Source organism: Mobula hypostoma, chromosome 18 (assembly GCF_963921235.1).
Source record: "Mobula hypostoma chromosome 18, sMobHyp1.1, whole genome shotgun sequence".
Taxonomy (NCBI): domain Eukaryota; kingdom Metazoa; phylum Chordata; class Chondrichthyes; order Myliobatiformes; family Myliobatidae; genus Mobula; species Mobula hypostoma.
Window position 1 is genome coordinate 69,872,386 of NC_086114.1, and position 23,424 is coordinate 69,895,809.

The 23,424-nt window shown below is 43.7% G+C and overlaps 1 protein-coding gene across 1 annotated transcript in view; it reads right to left on the reverse strand.

Annotated features, from left to right (window-relative positions):
- The window catches only part of LOC134358136 (transient receptor potential cation channel subfamily M member 1-like), a 245,739-nt gene that overhangs the window by 55,890 nt on the left and 166,425 nt on the right, over positions 1 to 23,424 (reverse strand). Inside the window, exon 17 of the mRNA XM_063070122.1 lies at positions 20,976 to 21,204. Coding sequence (XP_062926192.1) covers positions 20,976 to 21,204 — 229 coding nt within the window. The remainder of the gene's footprint in view (positions 1 to 20,975; positions 21,205 to 23,424) is intronic.

Here is a 23,424-nt window from a genome sequence, read left to right on the forward strand (position 1 = left end):
GAAGGAAGCGTATGTTAGATATAAGAAGCAGGAAGCAGGAGGGGCTCATGAGAAATATAGGGTAGCCAGGAAGGAGCTTAAGAAAGGACTTAGGAGAGCTCGAAGGGGGCATGAGAAGGCCTTGGCATGTAGGATTAAGGAGAACCCCAAGGCGTTCTATGCGTATGTGAAGAACAGAAGGATGACAGGAATGAAGGTGGGGCCGCTAAAGGATAAAGAAGGCAACATGTGCCTGGAGGCGGAGGAGGTTGGGGAGGTCCTGGATGAGTACCTTGCTTCATTATTCAGAAGCGAAAAGGACCTTGATCAGGGTGAGGTCGAAATAGAACAGGCTTGTGTGTTGGACAATGTGGAGATTAAGGAAAAAGAAGTGTTGGATCTTCTTAAAAACATCAAGATTGATAAGTCCCCAGGGCCGGACGTGATGTACTCCAGGTTGCTGTGGGAAGTGAGAGAAGAGATCACTGGAGCAGTAGCTATGATCTTTGAGTCCTCTTTGGCTGCAGGGGAGGTGCCGGAGGATTGGAGAATGGCAAATGTAGTTCCCTTGTTTAGAAAAGGTAATAGGGAGAATCCTGGGAACTATAGACCAGTGAGTCTTACATCGGTGGTCTGCAAACTATTGGAAAGGATTCTTAAGGATAGGATGTACGAGCACTTGGAGAAGTACAGTCTACTCAAGGATAGTCAACATAGCTTTGTGAAGGGAAGGTCGTGCTTCATGAGCCTAATTGAGTTTTTTGAAGAGGTAACAAAAGAAATTGATGAGGGTAGGGCAGTAGATGTGGTCTACATGGATTTTTAGCAAGGCATTTGACAAGGTCCCCCACGAGAAACTCATCCAGAAAGTCATGAGGCATGGGATCAGTGGAATCTTGGCTGTTTGGATAAAAAAATTGGCTTACAGGAAGAAAGCAGAAGGTAGTAGTGGAAGGAAAGTATTCTGTCTGGAGGTCGGTGACTTGTGGAGTGCCACTAGGATCTGCCCTGGGACCCCTGCTCTTTGTGATTTTTATAAATGACCTGGGTGAAGAGGCGGAAGGATGAGTGAGTAAGCTTGTGGATGAAACAAAGATTGGAGGGGTCATCAAGGGAATGGCGGCGTAAGGAAAAGGTCTCTCGACAAAAAAAGAAGGTAAACTGCCCCAAAATCGAATTTAGACAAATACTTAATATTGCATAACTATATTAATAAAAGGGGCAAGGATGATGTCTAAGAACAAGAATAAAAAGTCCGCTTCGAAGGCTGATAAACATAAAGAGATGCAGCAAGGCGACGGGCCTAGCTCCCCCACGGCAAGCCAGGACGGAGATAATGAGGGGGAATCGGTGACTCTGTCTTTGATTCTCGGAGAGATTCGCGAGTTCCGACAAGATAATAGCAAATAGCTGGAAGATATTAAAGGAGAAATCGTAAAAACTAACTCGCGGGTAGATGAAGCCGAAGCGAGGATTGTTGGAATTGAAGAGAAGCTACAAAACGCCGAGGAAGTGATAGCAGAAATGCTGAAGCTACAAGACCAACTCCAGTGGAAACTAATAGATCAAGAAGGCCGCTCGAGAAGGGAAAATGTGAGGATCTACGGAGTTCCCGAAGGAACCGAAGGTAAACCCGGATTGATGATTCCCTTCGTGGAGAAGCTGCTTAGAGAGAACCTTGATATACCGGCCGCAAAAGACCTACAGATAGAAAGGGCTCACCGCGCGTTGGCACCACAGCCTCCGGCAGGCGCCCAACCCAGATCGATTCTGGTCAGATTTCTCAGTTACAGAACGAAGGAAGAGGTGCTTAAAAGAGCATGGCAAAAGAAAGGTTTCATGTGGAACAACTGCAAAATCAGTTTAGACCACGACTACGCACCGGGGATTCTTGCCAGACGGAAGGAATATACGGAAACACGGAGAGTCCTGAAGGAAAACAACATCAGATTCCAGACCCTGTATCCAGCTCGGCTGAGAGTCTTTTACGACGAAGGGACAAAAACTTACGTTACGGTGGAGGAGGCAACGTTGGACCTGGCGGACCGGGGACTACCTATTAAAGTTATCACCCAACCGGAGTCGCTACTGGAGAGGATTCGGCAGAAGTCGTGGCAGTTAGTGGGGCGAGGACGCTCCACTCGAACCAGAGTGTCAAACTACAAGGAAAAGCTGCAAATATTCAGACGCGAATGTACAGAGAATACAGATTAATTAAGAGAAATGACTGAAAAGAGTAAATCGGACTTAAAAGTAAAATGAAAACTGGTAACTGAAAATAAACTAGGCGGAATAACTTGAATGATAGCAATATGGTCGAGACATAAATAGGAGAAAATTCTCTATGACTATTCAAACTGCTGAGGGCCCTCTAACACAGGGTGAAGATAGAGGTTATCCCTCTGAACTGAGGCGGGTCGGTGCTCAGGCCTCACTGTGGGAAGTCAGGAAAAATTTTCAAATGTTATACGTTCAGAAATGTCTAGGGTGTGGTTATATGTCTTGGTTTACTGTTGAGAAGGGATTGCTTACTGTTTGGTTAGAAAAGGAGAGTGCTTTTTTTCTACTAGAGAAAAATGCAAACTGAATTGGTAAAAATAATTTCCTATAATGTTAATGGGGTTTTGAATCCAATTAAAAGAAATAAGATGATGTCTAAATTGAAAAAAGAGAGGGCACAAATAGCTTTCCTCCAGGAAACACATATGAGCCAATCTGAACATGGAAAATTAAAAAGAATGGGCTTTAAGCATGTATTTTATTCATCATATAAATTGAGTCACAAAAGAGGGGTAGCTACTTTAATATCAAGTACTCTTAATTATGAACATATTTCAGAGACAAGAGACAAAGAAGGACGGTTTGTAAAAATCACAGGAAGAATAGAAGGTACAGAAATAACATTGCTGAATGTTTATGCTCCTCCAGGTAGTGAATGGTCATTTTATAGACACATTTTTGACCTAATGGTCAGTTCTCGAGGGGTAGTAATTTGTGGAGGGGATTTTAATATTAGATTAAATCCTATATTAGATTCTTCAAGAATAGTTACTCAGAATAAACCTCTGACTCGGAAAGTGAATTCATTGATGGAGGAGTTGGGAATTATAGATGTCTGGAGGGAATTACACCCTACTAGTAAAGATTATACATAATACTCTTTCCCTCATTCAGCCTATTCAAGGATAGACTATTTCTTTATCTTTAATACAGATAGACTCAGGATAAAAAACTGTAATATTGCAACAATTGATCTGTCGGATCATAGCCCAGTCTCTATGTCTCTAATCCTGGAAAGGAAAATGAGGAAAACACTATGGAGGCTAAACTCACATATACTCAATAACCCAAAAGTAATGGAGAGATTAAGGGGAGAAATCAAAGAATATCTAGACCTTAATGACACGGGAGAAACATCACCAGTGATTTTATGGGATACATTGAAAGCTGTACTGAGAGGGAAATTATTTCCATTACTACTCACATGAAAAAAATCAATGCACAAAAATTAGCAGACCTTCAAGGAAAATTAAAGCAACTTCAAGTTGTGGATAGCAACAAAAGTAATTCAAATCTAAAACAGGAAATTAGGCAATTGCAAAGTGAAATTGACGATATTTATATACTGGAAACTCAAAGAAATTTTCTTTACCTGAGACAAAAGAATTATGAAGTAGGAGGTAAATCAGCTAGATTATTAGCATATAAATTACGAAAACAACAAGCAGACAATACAATTCATAAAATAAAGAATCCAAAGACAAAGTTTGTGGAGAGTACAATAGGGAAAATTCAAGAGAGTTTTGAAACATATTATCGAGAGCTGTACTCCCAACCCCGGGCCCCCAATGAGCCCTATATAGACAGTGTATTGAATCTTTTAGATCTACCTAAACTTACAGATTTACAAAATGAAAGTTTATTAGAACCAGTAACTGTCAAAGAACTGAACGTGGTCATCTCTAGGTTAAAGGCTGGAAAGTCCCCGGGTTCTGATGGGTTTACCTCAGAGTGGTACAAGTCCCTGAAGTCACAGTTAGCCCCATTACTACTTAACACCTTTAATTGGATCTTGCAGAGAGGAGAAACTCCACCTTCCTGGAGAGAAGTGATTATTTCAGTTATTCCTAAAGAGGGTAAAGATAAACTAGAATGTGGCAATTATCGGCCAATTAGTGTTCTTAATTTAGATTACAAACTATTTACATCTATATTAGCGCGCAGATTGGAAAAGCTTTTACCTGGCCTAATCCATTTAGACCAGACTGGATTTATTCAACAAAGACAAAGACAGGACAACATAAGGAGAACTCTGCACATATTAGAACAGGTTAATAAGAATGAGACAGAGACAATGGTAGTAGGATTGGACGCTGAGAAAGCTTTTGATTCGGTTAGTTGGGCATTCCTATACAGAGTGTTCGGAAGATTCGGCTTTCAAGAAAGGTTTATTAAAGTAATTCAGACTCTATATGACAGCCCTACAGCCTGAATTAAGATAAATGGGGACCTCTCTGACTCCTTCATTTTAGAGAGAGGCACTAGACAGGGATGCCCAATTTCTCCTCTCCTTTTTGCGCTATATATTGAACCGCTTGCCCAACTAATAAGACAAAGCCAAATCGTAAAAGGTATCAAGGTGGCAGGGATTGAACAGAAAGTGGCGTTATTCGCAGATGATGTTTTGGTCTATCTAAGTGAACCAGAAAAATCATTTATAGGATTGTTTACACTGTTGGATGACTTTGGGAAAATATCAGGTTATAAAATAAATGTAAAGAAAACGCAGGTTATGTCCCTAAATTATACACCATCCAAAAAATTGCAGGATACATACGATCTTAAGTGGGAAGCTAAATCATTAAAATATTTAGGAATAACCCTGCCGAAGGATCTTTCAACACTGTCACAGGTAAATTATGGGCCATTAATCTCAGAGATAAAAGCAGATATGCATAGATGGAATCTTATCCCCTTTTTAAGTTTAAATTCAAGGATAAATACTATAAAAATGAATATTCTTCCTCGGTTATTATATCTTTTCCGTACTTTACCAGTGGAGGTGGATGATAATCAATTCAGGGAATGGGACAAATGGATTTCCCGCTTCATTTGGCAAGGAAGGAAACCTAGAATTCGATATAACACCTTACAGTTAGGGAAGGAAGGAGGAGGTATGGTTCTTCCTTGCCTGAGAAATTATTTTTATGCCTCACAGATAACCCCTCTGTTATATTGGTGTAATAGGGAATATAAGGCTAGATGGAAGGAAATAGAATTTGGATTAGTTGACAGTTTTCCTCTTCAGGCCTCAATAGCTGACAAAGGATTGATGGCCCAGTTGGAAAAATTTAATAATGCTTGGATAAATCTTACATTAAAAGTATGGTAGAAGGTGGTTAATTCATGTGGAATTAATAACATGTTAAAACTCTTTAGATGGTGTGCATATGATACCGAATTCCTTCCCAACAGAGGAGATAAAAGATTTGAGCTATGGATAAAGAAAGGTCTTACAACCTACCTCTCATTTATAGATAAAAGAGTATTACAAAGTTTCCAAATCCTGCAGGACAAACATGGCCTAGAACATAATGACTTTTTTAGGTACCTTCAAATACGAAACTATGTTAACCAGAGTTGTAGATATACAGACCTATCAACAGTAGAATTAGAATTTTTCAAGATTCTGAATTCGGCTTGCAGTTCAATACCTAGTAAATCAGTTTCTCGCCTATATAATGCACTCTCCCATGCTAAAAATGTAAATACACTGTATATTAAAGAGAAGTGGGAGAAAGAAGCGGGGTTGGTACTTTCAGAGGAGGCTTGGGGGAAAATCTGCAGCTTTCAATGGTCCTCGACTAATTCTTTGACTTGGAGAGAACATTATTGGAAAAACATTATAAGATACTTCAAGACCCCATATCAGGAAAAATATAAAGATACAAATGTGACGTGTTGGAGAAGGTGAGGCTCCAAGGAGGCAAATCATTTTCATATTTTCTGGGATTGCCCTAAATTAAGTCTATTTTGGGAAGGTATTCATAGAACATTAGTTAAGGTACTTAGGTCCCAGATACCTCTGAACTTTGAGACGCTCTATTTGGGGCATGTATTGTTCCTTGAACAGAAGGAAGATATAAAGTTGCTGCAGGCCCTCTTAGCGGCAAGTAAGAAATCAATCACTAGAAAATGGCTAAATCCAATACCACCTACATTAGAAGACTGGTACGAAATTATCTTGGAAATATTTAAAATGGAAAAGTTGACTTACTCCCTGAGAACTCAAAAAGAAACATTTTATCAAATCTGGAATAAATGGATTGGATATATAACCCCAATGCGAGCAGACTTTAGATGACTCTCCTGATGATTTATATTGCTCTTCTCATCAACACAGTAATATTGCTAACGTAAGCACCCCTAGTCTAAATGTTTGTTTTTTTTTTGGAAAATAGAGAATTAACACAAGTAAAGGGAAAGATTTGGGAAAGGGATAAAGAAAAATGAAAAAATTAAGTAAATAAGTACATAGGGATTGGATAATTATGTCTGCGGGCAGGAACAAGCACGAACAAATTGGGATATAAACACCTACAATGGTCGGTATATAGGCTTGTATGCAACATTTTGGACCAGTGGAAATGGTCCAGAAGGGTTGTATGGAAACTATTATTACCATTTTTCTTAACAACTAATTTCATTACTTAGCCTAATAGGTTAGATTAACCACAGTACATAATTATCTATTTAAATGTTTATTTTCCTTTTATATTATCTCAATGTGTACTTAAGAATGTATAAATAATTGTAGTTTTATACATATAAAAAAATGGAAAAGGTTATATGTGTGAAAAAAGTACATGATAATTGTGAATTCCTTATCCAAATAAAAATAAAATAAAAAAAAAAGAAACAAAGATTGGAGAAGTTGCAGATGGAGCTGTAGGTTGTCAAAGGTTACAAGAGGATGTAGACAGGATGCAGAGTTGAGCAGAAAAGTGGCAGATGGAGTTCAATCCGGATAAGTGTAAGGTGGTGCATTTTGGAAGGACAAACCAGAAGGCTGAGTTAATGGTCGGTTACTTAAGAGTGTGGATGAACAGAGGGACCTTGGGGTTCAAATCCATACATCCCTCAAGGTCGCTGCACAGGTTGATAGGATAGTTAAGAAGGCCTATGGGATGCTAGGCTTCATTAATAGGGGGATTGAGTTCAGGAGTAGAGAGGTCATGTTGCAACTCTACAAATCTCTGGTGAGCACACGAGCATTGTGTTCAGTTCTGGTCACCTCATTATAGGAAGGATGTGGAAGCTATGGAGAGGGTGCAGAGGAGATTTACCAGGATGTTGCCTCGATTGGAAAACAAGTCTTATGAGGCAAGGTTAGCAGAGCTGGGACTTTTCTCTTTGGAGCGTAGAAGGATGAGAGGGGACTTGATAGAGGTCTACAAGATTGTGATAGGCATAGATAGGGTGGATAGCCAGTACTTGTTTCCCAGGGCATGAACAGCAAACACCAGAGGGCATATGTACAAAATTAAGGGAAGGAAGTTTAGGGGAGACATCAGGGGTAAGTTTTTTACACAGAGGGTTGTGGGTGCCTGGAATGACTTGCCAGGGATGGTGGTGGAGGCTAAAACATTAGGGGTATTTAAAAGCCTCTTGGACAGGCACATGGATGAAAGAAAAATAGAGGGTTACGGGGTAGTGTGGGTATAGTACTTTTGTTTAAGGAATATATGGGTCGGCAGAACATCGAGGGCCGAAGGGCCTGTACTGTGCTGTAGTATTCTAGTGTCTAATATTCAACATTGCATTTGCTTTGCTTACCTCCAACTCAATCTGCAAGTTAACCTTTCAGGAACCTTGCACAAGGGCTCCCAGGTCCCTCTGCACCACAGATTTTTAAATTTTTTCCACTTTAGAAAAGTCCACGCCTTTATTCCTTCTATCAAAGTGCATTATCATCCATATACTTCCCTACACTATATGCCTTCTGCCACTTTGCCCATTCTCTCAATCTGCCTGAGTCCTTCTGCAGACACCCTGCTTCCTCAACACTACCCGCTGCTCCACCTATCTTTGTATCCTCTGCAAACCTGCCCACGAAGCCATCAATTTCATATCCAAATAATCAGTTCAAAGTTCAAAGTAAAATTCATTATCAGAGTACATAAATGTCACCACATACAACCCTGAGACTCTTTCTCCAGCGGGCATACTTAGCAAATCTATAGAACAGTAACTGTAAACAGGATCAGTGGATAACAAACTATGCAAATGCAAATATAAATAAATAGCAGTAAATAATGAGTGCATGAAACAACAAGATAAAGAGTCCTTAAAGTGAGACCATCGGTAGTGGGAACACCAGAAAAGAATGAGTGTAGCTATCTCCTTTTGTTCAGGACTCTGATGACTGAGGGACAGTAACTGTTCTTGAACCTGGTGATGGAGTCCTGAGGTACTCGTATCTTCTACCTGATGGTAGCAGCGAGAAAAGAGGTGCTAAGGATCTTTGATGATGGATATTGCTTTTCTACGGCAATGTTTCATGATGTGCTGAGACAAAACCACTATCTTTTGTGGAATTTTCCATTCAAAAGCATTGGTGTTTCCATACCAGGCCAGTCAGCACACTTTCCACCACAACCCAATACAAGTTTGCCACACACTCCTGAGGAAGTAGAGGTGCTGTCGTGCTTTGCAATTACATTTATATGATGGGTCCAAGACAGATCGCCTGAGATAGTGACACCCAGGAATTTAAAGTTACTGATACTCCAGTGATTAAGAGATTAAGAGTACATGGTATTATAGGAAAGTTACTGGCATGGTTAGAGCACTGACTGATTTGAAGGAGGCAGTAAATGGGAAAAAAATATCCTTTTCTGGTTGGCTGCCAGTGACTAGTGGTGTTCCACAGGGGTTGGTGTTGGGACAACTTCTTTTTATGCTGTATATCAATTATTTAGATGATGGCATAGATGGCTTTGCTATCAAGTTTTCAGATGGCTGTGCCCCTTGACAATAGGTACTTCTGTTTGAGTACTGTTGGGGGGGAGAGCTTACCTGGGGGAAGCGACAGTGGCCGTGCCTCCGGCACAGAGTCTGGCCCTGTAGCTCAGAAGGGTAGGGAAAGGAAGAGGAGGGCAGTTGTAACAGGGGACTCGATAGTAAGGGGGTCAGATAGGCGATTCTGTGGACGCAGTCCAGAGACCCGGATGGTAGTTTGCCTCCCTGGTGCCAGGGTCCAGGATATTTCTGAACGTGTCCAAGATATCCTGAAGTGGGAGGGTGAGGAGCCAGAGGTCGTGGTACATATAGGTACCAATGACATAGGTAGGAAAAGGGAAGAGGTCCTGAAAGGAGAATATAGGGAGCTAGGAAGGGAGTTGAGAAAAAGGACTGCAAAGGTAGTAATCTCGGGATTACTGCCTGTGCCACGCGACAGTGAGAGTAGGAATGCAATGAGGTGGAGGATAAATGCGTGGCTGAAGGATTGGAGCAGGGGGCAGGGAATCAAGTTTTTGGATCATTGGGACCTCTTTTGGCGCAGGCGTGACCCGTACAAAAAGGACAGGTTACACTTGAATCCTAGGGGGACCAATATCCTGGCAGGGAGATTAGCAAGGGCTACTGAGGTGACGTTAAACTAGAATGGTTGGGAGGTGGGAATCAAATTAAAGAGGCTAGGTGAGAGGAGGTTAGTTCACAACAGGGGGATGGGAACCAGTGCAGAGAGACAGAGGGGTGTAAAATGAGGGTAGAAGCAAAAAGTAGTAAGGTGAAAAGTAAAAGTGGCAGGCCGACAAATCCAGGGCAAGCATCAAAAAGGGCCACTTTTCAACATAATTGTATAAGGGCTAAGAGAGTTGTAAAAGCGCGCCTGAAGGCTTTGTGTGTCAATGCAAGGAGCATTCGTAACAAGGTGGATGAATTGAAAGTGTAGATTGTTATTAATGAATATGATATAGTTGGGATCACAGAGACATGGCTCCAGGGTGACCAAGGATGGGAGCTCAACATTCAGGGATATTCAATATTCAGGAGGGATAGACATGAAAGAAAAGGAGGTGGGGTGGTGTTGCTGGTTAGAGAGGAGATTAACGCAATAGAAAGGAAGGACATAAGCCGGGAAGATGTGGAATCGATATGGGTAGAGCTGCATAACACTAAGGGGCAGAAAACGCTGGTGGGAGTTGTGTACAGGCCACCTAACAGTAGTAGTGAGGTTGGGGATGGTATTAAACAGGAAATTAGAAATGTGTGCAAAAAAGGAACAGCAGTTATAATGGGTGACTTCAATCTACATGTAGATTGGGTGAACCAAATTGGTAAGGGTGCTGAGGAAGAAGATTTCTTGGAATGTATGCGGGATGGTTTTTTGAACCAACATGTCAAGGAACCAACTAGAGAGCAGGCTATTCTAGGCTGGGTATTGAGCAATGAGGAAGGGTTAATTAGTAATCTTGTCGTGAGAGGCCCCTTGGGTAAGAGTGACCATAATATGGTGGAATTCTTCATTGAGATGGAGAGTGACATAGTTAATTCAGAAACAAAGGTTCTGAACTTAAAGGAGGGTAACTTTGAAGGTATGAGACGTGAATTAGCTAAGATAGACTGGCAAATGACACTTAAAGGGTTGACGGTGGATATGCAATGGCAAGCATTTAAAGATCACATGGATGAACAACAACAATTGTTCATCCCAGTTTGGCAAAAGAATAAATCAAGGAAGGTAGTGCACCCGTGGCTGACAAGGGAAATTAGGGATAGTATCAATTCCAAAGAAGAAGCATACAAATTAGCCAGAAAAAGTGGCTCACCTGAGGACTGGGAGAAATTCAGAGTTCAGCAGAGGAGGACAAAGGGCTTAATTAGGAAGGGGAAAAAAGATTATGAGAGAAAATTGGCAGTGAACATAAAAACTGACTGTAAAAACTTTTATAGATATGTGAAAAGAAAAAGATTGGTTAAGACAAATGTAGGTCCCCTACAGACAGAAACAGGTGAATTGATTATGGAGAGCAAGAACATGGCAGACCAATTGAATAATTACTTTGGTTCTGTCTTCACTAAGGAGGACATAAATAATCTTCCAGAAATAGTAGGGGACAGAGGGTCCAGTGAGATGGAGGAACTGAGGAAAATACATGTTAGTAGGGAAGTGGTGTTAGGTAAATTGAAGGGATTAAAGGCAGATAAATCCCCAGGGCCAGATGGTCTGCATCCCAGAGTGCTTAAGGAAGTAGCCCAAGAAATAGTGGATGCATTAGTGATAATTTTTCAAAACTCTTTAGATTCTGGACTAGTTCCTGAGGATTGGAGGGTGGCTAATGTAACCCCACTTTTTAAAAAAGGAGGGAGAGAGAAACCAGGGAATTATAGACCGGTTAGCCTAACATCGGTGGTGGGGAAACTGCTAGAGTCAGTTATCAAAGATGTGATAACAGCACATTTGGAAAGCGGTGAAATCATCGGACAAAGTCAGCATGGATTTGTGAAAGGAAAATCATGTCTGACGAATCTCGTAGAATTTTTTGAGTATGTAACTAGTAGAGTGGATAGGGGAGAACCAGTGGATGTGGTATATTTGGATTTTCAAAAGGCTTTTGACAAGGTCCCACACAGGAGATTAGTGTGCAAACTTAAAGCACACGGTATTGGGGGTAAGGTATTGATGTGGATAGAGAATTGGTTGGCAGACAGGAAGCAAAGAGTGAGAATAAATGGGACCTTTTCAGAATGGCAGGCAGTGACTAGTGGGGTACCGCAAGGCTCAGTGCTGGGACCCCAGTTGTTTACAATATATATTAATGACTTGGATGAGGGAATTAAGTGCAGCATCTCCAAGTTTGCGGATGACACGAAGCTGGGCGGCAGTGTTAGCTGTGAGGAGGATGCTAAGAGGATGACTTGGATAGGTTAGGTGAGTGGGCAAATTCATGGCAGATGCAATTTAATGTGGATAAATGTGAAGTTATCCACTTTGGTGGCAAAAACAGAAAAACAGATTATTATCTGAATGGTGGCCGATTAGGAAAAGGGGAGGTGCAACGAGACCTGGGTGTCATTATACACCAGTCATTGAAAGTGGGCATGCAGGTACAGCAGGCGGTGAAAAAGACGAATGGTATGCCGGCATTTATAGCGAGAGGATTCGAGTACAGGAGCAGGGAGGTACTACTGCAGTTGTACAAAGCCTTGGTGGGACCACACCTGGAGTATTGTGTGCAGTTTTGGTCCCCTAATCTGAGGAAAGACATCCTTGCCATAGAGGGAGTACAAAGAAGGTTCACCAGATTGATTCCTGGGATGGCAGGACTTTCATATGATGAAAGACTGGATGAACTGGGCTTGTACTCGTTGGAATTTAGAAGATTGAGCGGGGATCTGATTGAAACATATAAAATCCTAAAGGGATTGGACAGGCTAGATGCAGGAAGATTGTTCCAGATGTTGGGGAAGTCCAGACCGAGGGGTCACAGTATGAGGATAAAGGGGAAGCCTTTTAGGACCAAGGTGAGGAAAAACTTCTTCACACAGAGAGTGGTGAATCTGTGGAATTCTCTGCCACAGGAAAGAGTTGAGGCCAGTTCATTGGCTATATTTAAGAGGGAGTTAGATATGGCCCTTGTGGCTAAAGGGATCAGCGGGTATGGAGGGAAGGCTGGTGCAGGGTTCTGAGTTGGATGATCAGCCATGATCAAACTGAATGGCGGTGCAGGCTCGAAGGGCTGAATGGCCTACTCCTGCACCTATCTTCTATGTTTCTATGATACAAAGATTGGTGGAGGGACAGGTAGTGTTGAGGAAACAGGTAGGCTGCAGAAGGACATAGACAGATTAGGAGAATGGGCAAGAAAGTGGCAAATGAAATACAATGTTGGAAAATGCATGGTCATGCACTTTGGAAGTAGAAATAAATGTGCAGACTATTTTCTAAACAGACAGAAAATCCAACAACCCGAGATGCTGAGAAACTTGGGAATCCTTGTGCAGAACATCCTGAAGGTTAACTGGCAGGTAGAGTCAGTGGTAAGGAAGGCAGATGCAATGTTAATATTCATTTCAAGAGGTCTAGAATACAAGAGCAGGGATGTGATGCTGAGGCTTTATAAGGCACTGGTGAGGACTCACCATGAGTATTGTGAACAGTTTTGGGTTCCTCATCTCAGAAAAGATATGCTGGAGGGGGTCCAGAGAAGGTTCACAAGGATGTTTCCGAGAATGAAAGGGTTATCATAGGAGGAACGTTTGATAGCTCTGGGTCTGTACTCGCTTTACTTTAGAAGGATGAGAGGGGATCTCATTGAAATCTTTTGAATGTTGAAAGGTCGTGATAGAGTAGATGTGGAAAGGATGTTTCCCATGGTGGGGGAGTCTAGGACAAGAGGGCACAGCCTCAGGATACAGAGTGTTCATTTAAAACAGAGATGTGGAGATATTTCTTTAGCCAAAGGGTGGTGAATTTGTGGAATTTGTTACGACAGGCAGCTGTGGAGGCCAGGTTGTTGGGTGTATTTAAGGCTGAGCTTGATTGGACACAGCATCAAAGGTTATGGGGAGAAGGCCAGAGAATGAGACCGAGGAGGGGTAAAAATGATAAGAAATTATGATTTCTGGATCATGGACTTCTGGTTTCCCTCTCCTGAAGTCTACAATCTGTTCCTTGGTCTTAATTGAGTGAGAGGTTGTTGTTATTACACCACTCAGCCAAGTTTTCAGTCTCCCTCCTGTATGCTGATTCATGATCCCCTTTGATACAGCCCACACAGTGGTGTCATCAGTAAACTTGTATATAGTGTTGGAGCTACACAGTCATAGGTGTAAAGCGAGTTGAGTAGGGGCTAAGTACCCATCCCTCTGGTGCCCCTGTGCTGATGGAGATTGTGGAGGAGATGCTTTTGTCAATCTGTTTGACAAACTTACTGGATTTCTTTGAGGATATAACAAGTACAGTCAGTAGAAGGGAACAGATGGATGTTATTTACTTGAATTTCCAGGAGTTCGATAAAAGACTTATCCATAAGATGACGATGCATAGAATTGGGGTGATGTATTAGCATGGATAGAGGATTGGTGAACTAATAGAAAGCAGATAGCTGGGATACTTGGGTGTTACTCTGGTTGGAAATCAGTGGTGAGTGGTGTGCCACAGGGGTCAAGCCTGGTCCTGCAATTGTTCATGATGTACATTAACGATCTGGAAGAGGGGACTGAGCATAGTGTATCTAAGTTTGCTGATGACACTAAATTGAATGCAAAAGCAAATTGTGCAAAAGATACGGAGAGTCTGCACAGAGATGTAGATAGGTTAAATGAGTGGGCAAGGGTCTGGCAAATGGAGTACGATGTTGGTGAATGTGAGGTCATCCACTTTGGAATGAAAGAGCAAATTATTATTTAAATGGTAAAAGATTGCAGGCTGCTGCTGTGCAGAGGGACTTGGGAGTGCTTGTGCATGAATCACAAAAGGTGGGTTTGCAGGTGCAGCAGCCTATCAGGAAGGCAAATGGAATGCTGGCCTTCATTACTAGAAGGATTGAATTTAAGAGCAGGGAGATTATGCTGCAACTATACAGGGTACTGGTGGGGCCGTACCTTGAGGAAGGATACTGGATTTGGAGGCAGTGCAGAGGAGGTTTGCCAGGTTGATTCCAGAGATGAGGGGGTTAGACTATGACGAGAGATTGAGTCGCCTAGGACTGCACTTGCTGGAATTAAGAAGAATGAAAGGAGCTCTTATAGAAACACACAAAATTATGAAAGAGATAGATAAGATAGAGGCAGGAAAGTTGTTTCCAGTGGTAGGTGAGACTAGATCTATGGGACTATCAAGATTCGGAGGAGTAGATTTAGGATGGAGATGAGGAGGAACTGCTTTTCCCAGAGAGTGGTGAATCTGTGGAATTCTCTGCCCAATGAAGCAGTGGAGGCTTCCTTGGTAAACATAATTAAGACAAGGTTGGATAGATTTTTGCGTAGTAGGAGAAAAGGCAGGCGGGTGGAGATGAGTCCATGGCCAGATCAGCCAGGATCTTATTGATTAGAGGAACAGGCTACTCCTGCTCCTATTTCTTATGTAACTGACTGGGGTCTTCAGGTGAGAAAATCCAGGATCCAATCGCACAAAGGGAGGCATTGAGGCCCAAGTCTTGAAGTTTACTGATTCGTTTCAAGGGGATGATGGTATTAAATGCTGAGTTGTATTCGATAAAGAGCATCCTGCTCTATGCATCTTTGCTGTCCAGATGTTCCAGTGTTGTGTGAAGAGCCAATGAGAGAGCATCTGCTGTAGACCCATTGCCTCAGTATGTGAACTGGAGTGGATACAAGTCGCCACTCAGTCAGGAGCTGATATGCTTCAATACCAGCCTCTCAAAACACTTCATCGCTGTGGATGTAAGTACCACTGAGCAATAGTCACAGATATAGGTCATCACGCTCTTCTTGGGCACTGGTATGATTGAAGCCTGCTTGAAGCAGGTGGGTAACACACTCCCGAAGCAAGAAGTTGAAGAAATCCATGAATACCCCAGCCAGTTGGTCGCCACAGGTCTTCAGTGCTCAGCCAGGTACTCCATCCACACCAGATACTTTCCTTGGATTCATTCTCTTGAAGGCAGCCTGCACATCATCTTCAGATACTGAGACCAAAGGATCATCATGAGACACAGGGTTGTGCAATTGTTCTTCCCCGTTCTGGTGATCAAAGTGAGGAGAGAAGGCATTGTGCTCATCTGTCGCAAGATTTAACTTTGTAGGAGGTTATGGCGTTCAAACCCTGCCACAGCTGTCAAGCATCCCTCAGTGATTCCAGTCTAGTCCAGAATCTCCACTTTGCCTGTGAGATGGCTTTCAGAGATGATACCTGCACCTTTTGTAGCATTCTTGATCTCCAGACTTAAATGCCTCTGATCTGGATCGCTGGAGGCTCTGTCTGTATTCACATAGTAGGAGTACAGTCAAATGGTCTGATCTGCCAAAATGCGGTCTTGGGAAGAAACGATAGGCATTCCTTATCATAGTGTAGTAGTGGTCTCGTGTGTTGAACTCAATAATAAGTACTGTATACCATTTTGGATACTGTTGTAGGGGATGACCTCCCAGGGAACGCCACGGTGACTGGGTTACTGGCACTCAACATAGTCCATGGTACAGAAGAAAAGAGGGGGAAGAGGGGAGCGATACTGATAGGGGACTCGATAGTCAGGGAAACAGAGAGGAGATTCTGTGGATGTGAACGGGACACCTGGATGGTATGTTGCCTCCCAAATACCAGGGTCAGGGACAACTTAGATCGTGTCCATAGCATTTTGGAGGGGAAGGGAGAGCAGCCAGATGTCTTGGTACATATTAGTACCAATAATATAGGGAGGAAAAGCAAAGAGGTCCTGAAAAGAGAATTTGGAGAGCTAGGCACAAAGCTGAGAAGCGGGACCTCCAGGGTAGTGATTTCTGGATTGCTGCCTGTGCCACACACCAGTGAGGGTAGAAACAGGGTAATTTGGCAGATTAGTACATGGCTGAGAAGCTGGTGAGCAGGGGCAGGGCTTCAGGTTCTTGGATCATTGGGATCTCTTGTGGGGCAAGTATGACCTGTTCAAAAGTGATGGGTTGCACCTGAACCCGAGGGAGATCAGTATTCTCTTGGGCAGGTTTGTTAGAGCTGCTGGAGAGGGTTAAAACTAATTTGGCAGGGGGGTGGGAACCCTTGTCTTGGAATAGGATGGATGGTAAAAAGCAAAAATAGCGTGCAGTCTGACTGTCAGGAAGGGCAGGCAGGTGATAGGACAAAATTGCAGCCAGCAAGGTGAGTATCAGTGCATTAGGGATGCAGAATCAAAAAGGGTGGCAAATGCAGCACTCAAAGTGTTATATCTCAATGCATGGAGCATAAGAAATAAGGTGCATGATCTTTCGCACTATACAGATTGCACGGTGCTGTGCCCATCACTGAATTGTGGCTGAAGGATGGTTATAATTGGGAGCTGAATGTCCAAGGTTACACGTTGTACTGGACGGATAGGAAGGTAGGCAGAGGGGCTGATGTGGCTCTGCTGGTAATGAATGTCATCAAATCAGTAGAAAGATGTGACATAGGATTGGAAGATGTTGAATCCTTGTGGGTTGAGTTAAGAAACTGCAAGGGTAAAAGGACCCTGATGGCAGTTATATACAGGCCTCCCAACGGTGGCTGGGAGGTGGACCACAGATTACAACGGGAAATAGAAAAGGCATGTCAAAAGGGCAATGTTATGATAGTCATGGGAAATTTCAACATGCAGGTCGATTGGGAAAATCAGGTTGGTAATGGATCTCAAGACAGTGAGTTTGTTGAATGCCCAAGAGATGGCTTTTTAGAGCAGTTTATCGTTGAGTCTACTAGGGGATTAACTACACTGGATTGGGTGTTATGTAATGAAGTGAAAGTGATTCGGGAGCTTAAAGTAAAAGATCCCTTAGGAGGCAGTGATCACAATATGATTGAGTTCAACTTGAAATTTGAGAGGGAGAAAGTAAAGTCTGATGTAGCAGTATTTCAATGGAGTAAAGGAAATTACAGTGGTACGAGAGAGGAGCTGGCCAAAGTAAATTGGAAGGAGCTGCTGGCAGGGATGACAGCAGAGCAGCAATGGTGTGAGTTTCTGGGAAAAATGAGGAAGGTGCAGGATAGATGTATTCCAAAAACAAATAAATATTCAAATGGCAAAATTGTACAACCATGGCTGACAAGGGAAGTCAAAGCCAATGTAAAAACAAAAGAAAGGGCATACAACAAAGCAAAAATAAGCAGGAAAGCAGAGAATTGGGAAACTTTTAAAAACCTACAGAGAGCAACTAAAAGAATCATTAGGAGGGAAAAGATGAAATAACCATATAACAATTACAGCACAGAAACAGGCCATCTCGGCCCTTCTAGTCCGTGCCGAACTCTTACTCTCACCTAGTCCCACTGACCTGCACTCAGCCCATAACCCTCCATTCCTTTCCTGTCCATATAGCTGTCCAGTTTAACTTTAAATGACAACATCAAACCTGCCTCAACCACTTCTGCTGGAAGCTCGTTATTAATAAGGAAGCAAGCTAACAAACAATCTCAAAGTGGATAGTAAAAAGTTTTTTCAAGTAAGAAATAAAAGAGGAATGAGTGTGGATATAGGACCACTAGAAAAGGAGATTGGAGAAATAATAATGGGGGACAAGGAGATGGCTGATGAACTAAATGAGTATTTTGCGTCAGTCTTCACTGTGGAAGACACTAGCAGTGTGCCAGCTGTTGTAGTGTGTGAGGGAAGAGAAGTGGATGCAGTTACTATTACAAGAGCGAAGGTACTTAAAAAGCTGAACGACGCAAGGGTATATAAGTCACCCAGACCAGATGAACTGCACCCTAGGGTTCTGAAAGAGGTAGCAGTAAAAATTGTGGAGGCATTAATAATGATCTTTCAAAAATCATTGGACTCTGGCATGGTGCCAGAGGACTGGAAAATTGTATATGTCACTCCACTCTTTAAGAAAGGAGGAAGTCAGCACAAAGGAAACTATAGACCAGTTAGCCTGATCTCAGTGGCTGGGAAGATGTGAGTTAATTGTTAAGGATGAGGTTATGGAGTACTTGGTGACACAGGACAGGATCAGACAAAGTCAGCATGGTTTCCTTCAGGGAAAATCCTGCCTCACAAACCTGTTGGAATTCTTTGAGGAGATTACAAGTAAGACAGATAAAGGTGATGCAGTGGTTGTTGTATATTTGGACATTCAGCAGGCCTTTAACAAAGTGCCACACATGAGGCGGCTTACTAAGTTAAGAGCCCATGGTATTACAGGAAAGTTACTGGCATGGTTAGAGCATTGGCTGGGAATAAAAGGATCCTTTTCTGGTTGGTTGCCGGTGACTAATGGTGTTCCGCAGGGACTGGTGTTGGGACCACTTCTTTTTATGCTGTATATCAATGATTTAGATGACAGAATAGATGGCTTTGTTACCAAGTTTTCAGATGATACAAAGATTGGTGGAGGGGCAGGAAGTGTTGAGGAAATGGGTAGGCTGCAGAAGGACTTTGACAGATTAGGAGAATGGGCAAGAAAATGGCAAAGGAATTACAATGTTAGAAAATGCCTGGTCATGCACTTTGGTAGTAGAAATAAATGTGGAGACTATTTTCTAAATGGGCAGAAAATCTAAAAATCTGAGATGCAAAGGGACTTGGGAGTTCTTATGCAGAACACCCTAAAGGTTAACTTGTAGGTAGAGTCAGTGGTGAGGAAGGCAAATACAATGTTATCATTCATTTCAAGCGGTCTAGAGTACGAGAGCAGGGATGTGATGCTGAGGCTTTATAAGGCACTGGTGAGGCCTCACTTTGAGTATTGTGAACAATTTTGGGCTTCCCAACTCAGAAAAGATATGCTGACATTGGAGAGGTTTGAGAGGTGGTTCACAACGATGATGGAAGAAGTCTAGGACAAGAGGGCACAGCCTCATGATAGAGTTGCATCCATTTAAAACAGAGATGCAGAGAAATTTCTTTAGTCAGAGGGTGGTGAATTTGTGGAATTTGTTACGACAGGCAGCTGTGGAGGCCAGGTCATTGGGTGTACTTAAGGCAGAGATTGATAGGTTCTTGACTGGACACAGTATCAAAAATTACTGATGAAGACCGGGGTGTGGGGCTGAGGAGAGGAATCCTCTCTGAGGAGAGGCATCTGCATTTGCGTGCGTCCGTGATGATGTCTTTTTCATGGTTTTTACAGGACGCGGAGCAAGGGAGAGAGACTGTGTGACACGCCACTTCTCACACAGACATTTCACAGTATTTTTCCCTTTATTTTACGAGGTCGAGCTGCGATCTCGACACTCAACCCGGCACAGATGGAAAGTGTACTTGGGAACGGACCCGACTGGGTTCGAACCCGGGAACCTCCGCTCCAGGGTCCGGCGCTGATGCCATTGTGCCACCAGCCGGCCCAACTTATGTCTTATGTTCTTATGGTGCAATGGGTTACATACTGGAGATGATTAGGTAGGATTGACTTCAAACAGTCCTGGTTAAAGTCGCTGACTATAATTTGGAATGTGTCAGATGGACTGTTTCTTGCTTGCAGATAGCATCGTGAGGTTTTGCGAGTTCCTGCTTATAACTGGCTGCTGCTGGTATGTGAACTGCAGTCAGGATCACAGATGAGAGCTCCTAGGCAAATAGAATGGTCTACATTTAATTGTTAGGTGTTCTAAGTCAGGGGAACAAGAAGTCGATGTATAACATGAAAAGCAGCGGTCCCAACACCAGCTGCTGTGGAACACCACCAGTCACCAGCTGCCAACCAGAAAAGGCCTCATTTATTCCAACTTTTTGTCTCCTGCCAGTCAGCCAATCTTTTATCCATGCTAATATCTTTCCTGTAATACCATGGGCACTTTTCTTGTTAAGCAGACTCGTGCAGCACCTTGTTTAAGTCCTTTTGAAAATCCAAGTACACAACATCTACCAATTCTCCTTTGTTTTATCTTCTACTTGTTATTTCTTCAAAGAATTCCAATGGATTTGTCAGGCAAGATTTCCCCTTAAGGCAACCAAGCTGACTTTGACCTGTTCTGTCATGTGCCTCCAAGTACCCTGAAACCTGATCCTTAATAACAGACTCTAACCCATCTTTCCACCTCTGCACTCTTTGAGGACTTTCCTTTCAGAAGCGCTCTTAAGAGGAAGCTCCACTGATGTGACACTGTTGCGAAGGGGTGAGGATCTCTCCTCAGTATCTGGCCATTATTTTCCACACCCTCAATAGAAATAATACCAATGATGCAGCCAGGTTTCTTTTTGGGCAAAGCTTGTGTGTAGATCTGCTGCTGCACTTTGTATTAAAAACCGCACCTCAAAAGCCTCTCACTAGCTGTCAGACACTTAGAAACATCCAGAGGCCAATAAAGGTGCTGCTGAAACTGACAGTGACATAAACCATTAACAGGAACGGCTCACCTTCAGGCCAGGGTTTTTGCGTACGTGGAGTCGCCCCATCCACATGTCAGTCAGCAGCATCTGGCTGCAGGTGTGTGCAATGAAGTCCCGATGTTTGGCCGTTACTGCCAGCTTCAGGCACGTGGAGTCGCTCCAGTTCTTCAGCTCATAGGTCAGCAATTTCATGGCAACCTGTTCATCATGTTTGTAGGAATGGTCCAGCAGATCAACGGCAAGCTGGCCAAAGTCCCTGTAGAGACAGGGAGAGACAGTAGAGAGCTAGAAGCACAAAGTGATAGGAATAAATTGAAGCACCAACTAATAATTACTTTCTCTTTTCTGTGTGTTTAAAATGAAGATCAATTTAAAGTACATGCATCATTCTCACAGAGTTACTCCTGTTAGGATTCCAGCATCCGATGAAAGAACGTTTAACTACAACATATAGGGAGAATCCATATAGTACCCTCAAGAGTTGAGTGAATCTTCACATCTTTTGTCAAGCCTGTTTGTCTTATTAACACTGTGAGCTAGTCCTTCCAATTGTAACACAACAACACATGGTATCACAAAGTGAAATGGTAGAGGCACAGCCGCCAGCCCGTGTCGAACGATACAGGCACAGCCGCCAGCCCGTGTCGAACGATACAGGTACCGACACCAGCCCGTGTCGAACGATACAGGTACCGACACCAGCCCGTGTCGAATGGCACAGGCACAGCCACCAGCCCGTGTCGAACGATACAGGCACAGCCGCCAGCCCGTGTCGAACGATACAGGTACCGACACCAGCCCGTGTCGCACAGTACAGGTACCGACACCAGCCCGTGTCGAATGGCACAGGCACAGCCTCCAGCCCGTGTCGAACGATACAGGCACAGCCGCCAGCCCGTGTCGAACGATACAGGTACCGACACCAGCCCGTGTCGAATGGCACAGGCACAGCCACCAGCCCGTGTCGAACGATACAGGCACCGACACCAGCCCGTGTCGAATGGCACAGGCACAGCCTCCAGCCCGTGTCGAATGGCACAGGCACAGCCGCCAGCCCGAGTCGCACAGTACAGGTACCGACACCAGCCCGTGTCGAATGGCACAGGCACAGCCTCCAGCCCGTGTCGAACGATACAGGCACAGCCGCCAGCCCGTGTCGAACGATACAGGTACCGACACCAGCCCGTGTCGAATGGCACAGGCACAGCCACCAGCCCGTGTCGAACGATACAGGCACCGACACCAGCCCGTGTCGAATGGCACAGGCACAGCCTCCAGCCCGTGTCGAATGGCACAGGCACAGCCGCCAGCCCGAGTCGCACAGTACAGGTACCGACACCAGCCCGTGTCGAATGGCACAGGCACAGCCTCCAGCCCGTGTCGAACGATACAGGTACCGACACCAGCCCGTGTCGAATGGCACAGGCACAGCCGCCAGCCCGAGTCGCACAGTACAGGTACCGACACCAGCCCGAGTCGCACGGTACAGGTACCGACACCGGCCCATGTTGAACGGTACAGGCACGGCTGCCGGCCCGTATTGGACTGAGATCCGAGAAATGCTGAGACCACTCAGGAAATATTGTGCACAATTTTGACCAAAGTAATACGCGACTCAGGGAAGGCAGAAAAAGATGGATTCCTGGAATGAGGCAAATGTGCTATGAGGAGATATTATGGAGTCATACTGTATGGACACCGATCCTTTATTCCAACTCGCCCATGATCCAACTCGCCCATGAGTGCACATCTAAACTAGTTCCATTTGTCAAAAATGTTCTGATCCATGTAGATGCCAAATATCCTTTAAATGTGGTTAATGCCTTAACCACTGTCTCTGGCAGCTCATTCGCACCATCCTCAGCTCCTCTGGCAGTCCATTCACACGGTTCTCTGCTCCTCTATCAACTCATTCACACCATCCTCAGCTCCTCTATCAACTCATTCACACCATCCTCAGCTCCCCTGGCAGCCCATTCACACGGTTCTCTGCTCTTCTAACAACTCATTCACACGGTTCTCTGCTCCTCTATCAACTCATTCACACCATCCTCAGCTCCTCTGGCAGCTCATTCACACGGTTCTCTGCTCCTCTATCAACTCATTCACACCATCCTCAGCTCCTCTGGCAGCTCGTTCACACCATCTTCTGCTCCTCAAATCCCCTCTCATCTTCAATCCATGCCTTCTAGTTTTTTTGTTTCCTTTCCTTGGGAAAAAAGATGACGTGCATTCATCCTATCGATGAACCTCTGTAAGATCCCTCAGTCTCCTCCATTCCAAGGAATAAAATCCTAACCTGCCCAACCTCTCCTACAACTCAGGTCCTTGAGTCCTGGCTCTTTCTCACATGAAGCAGCTGGAAATGTACTCTTCAGAGTTCAGAAAAATGAGAATTTATGTAATTGAAATGTACTAAATATTTACAGTGTTTGAGTACCCGCTGGTTGCAGTGATGGAACCCGGGGTCACAGTC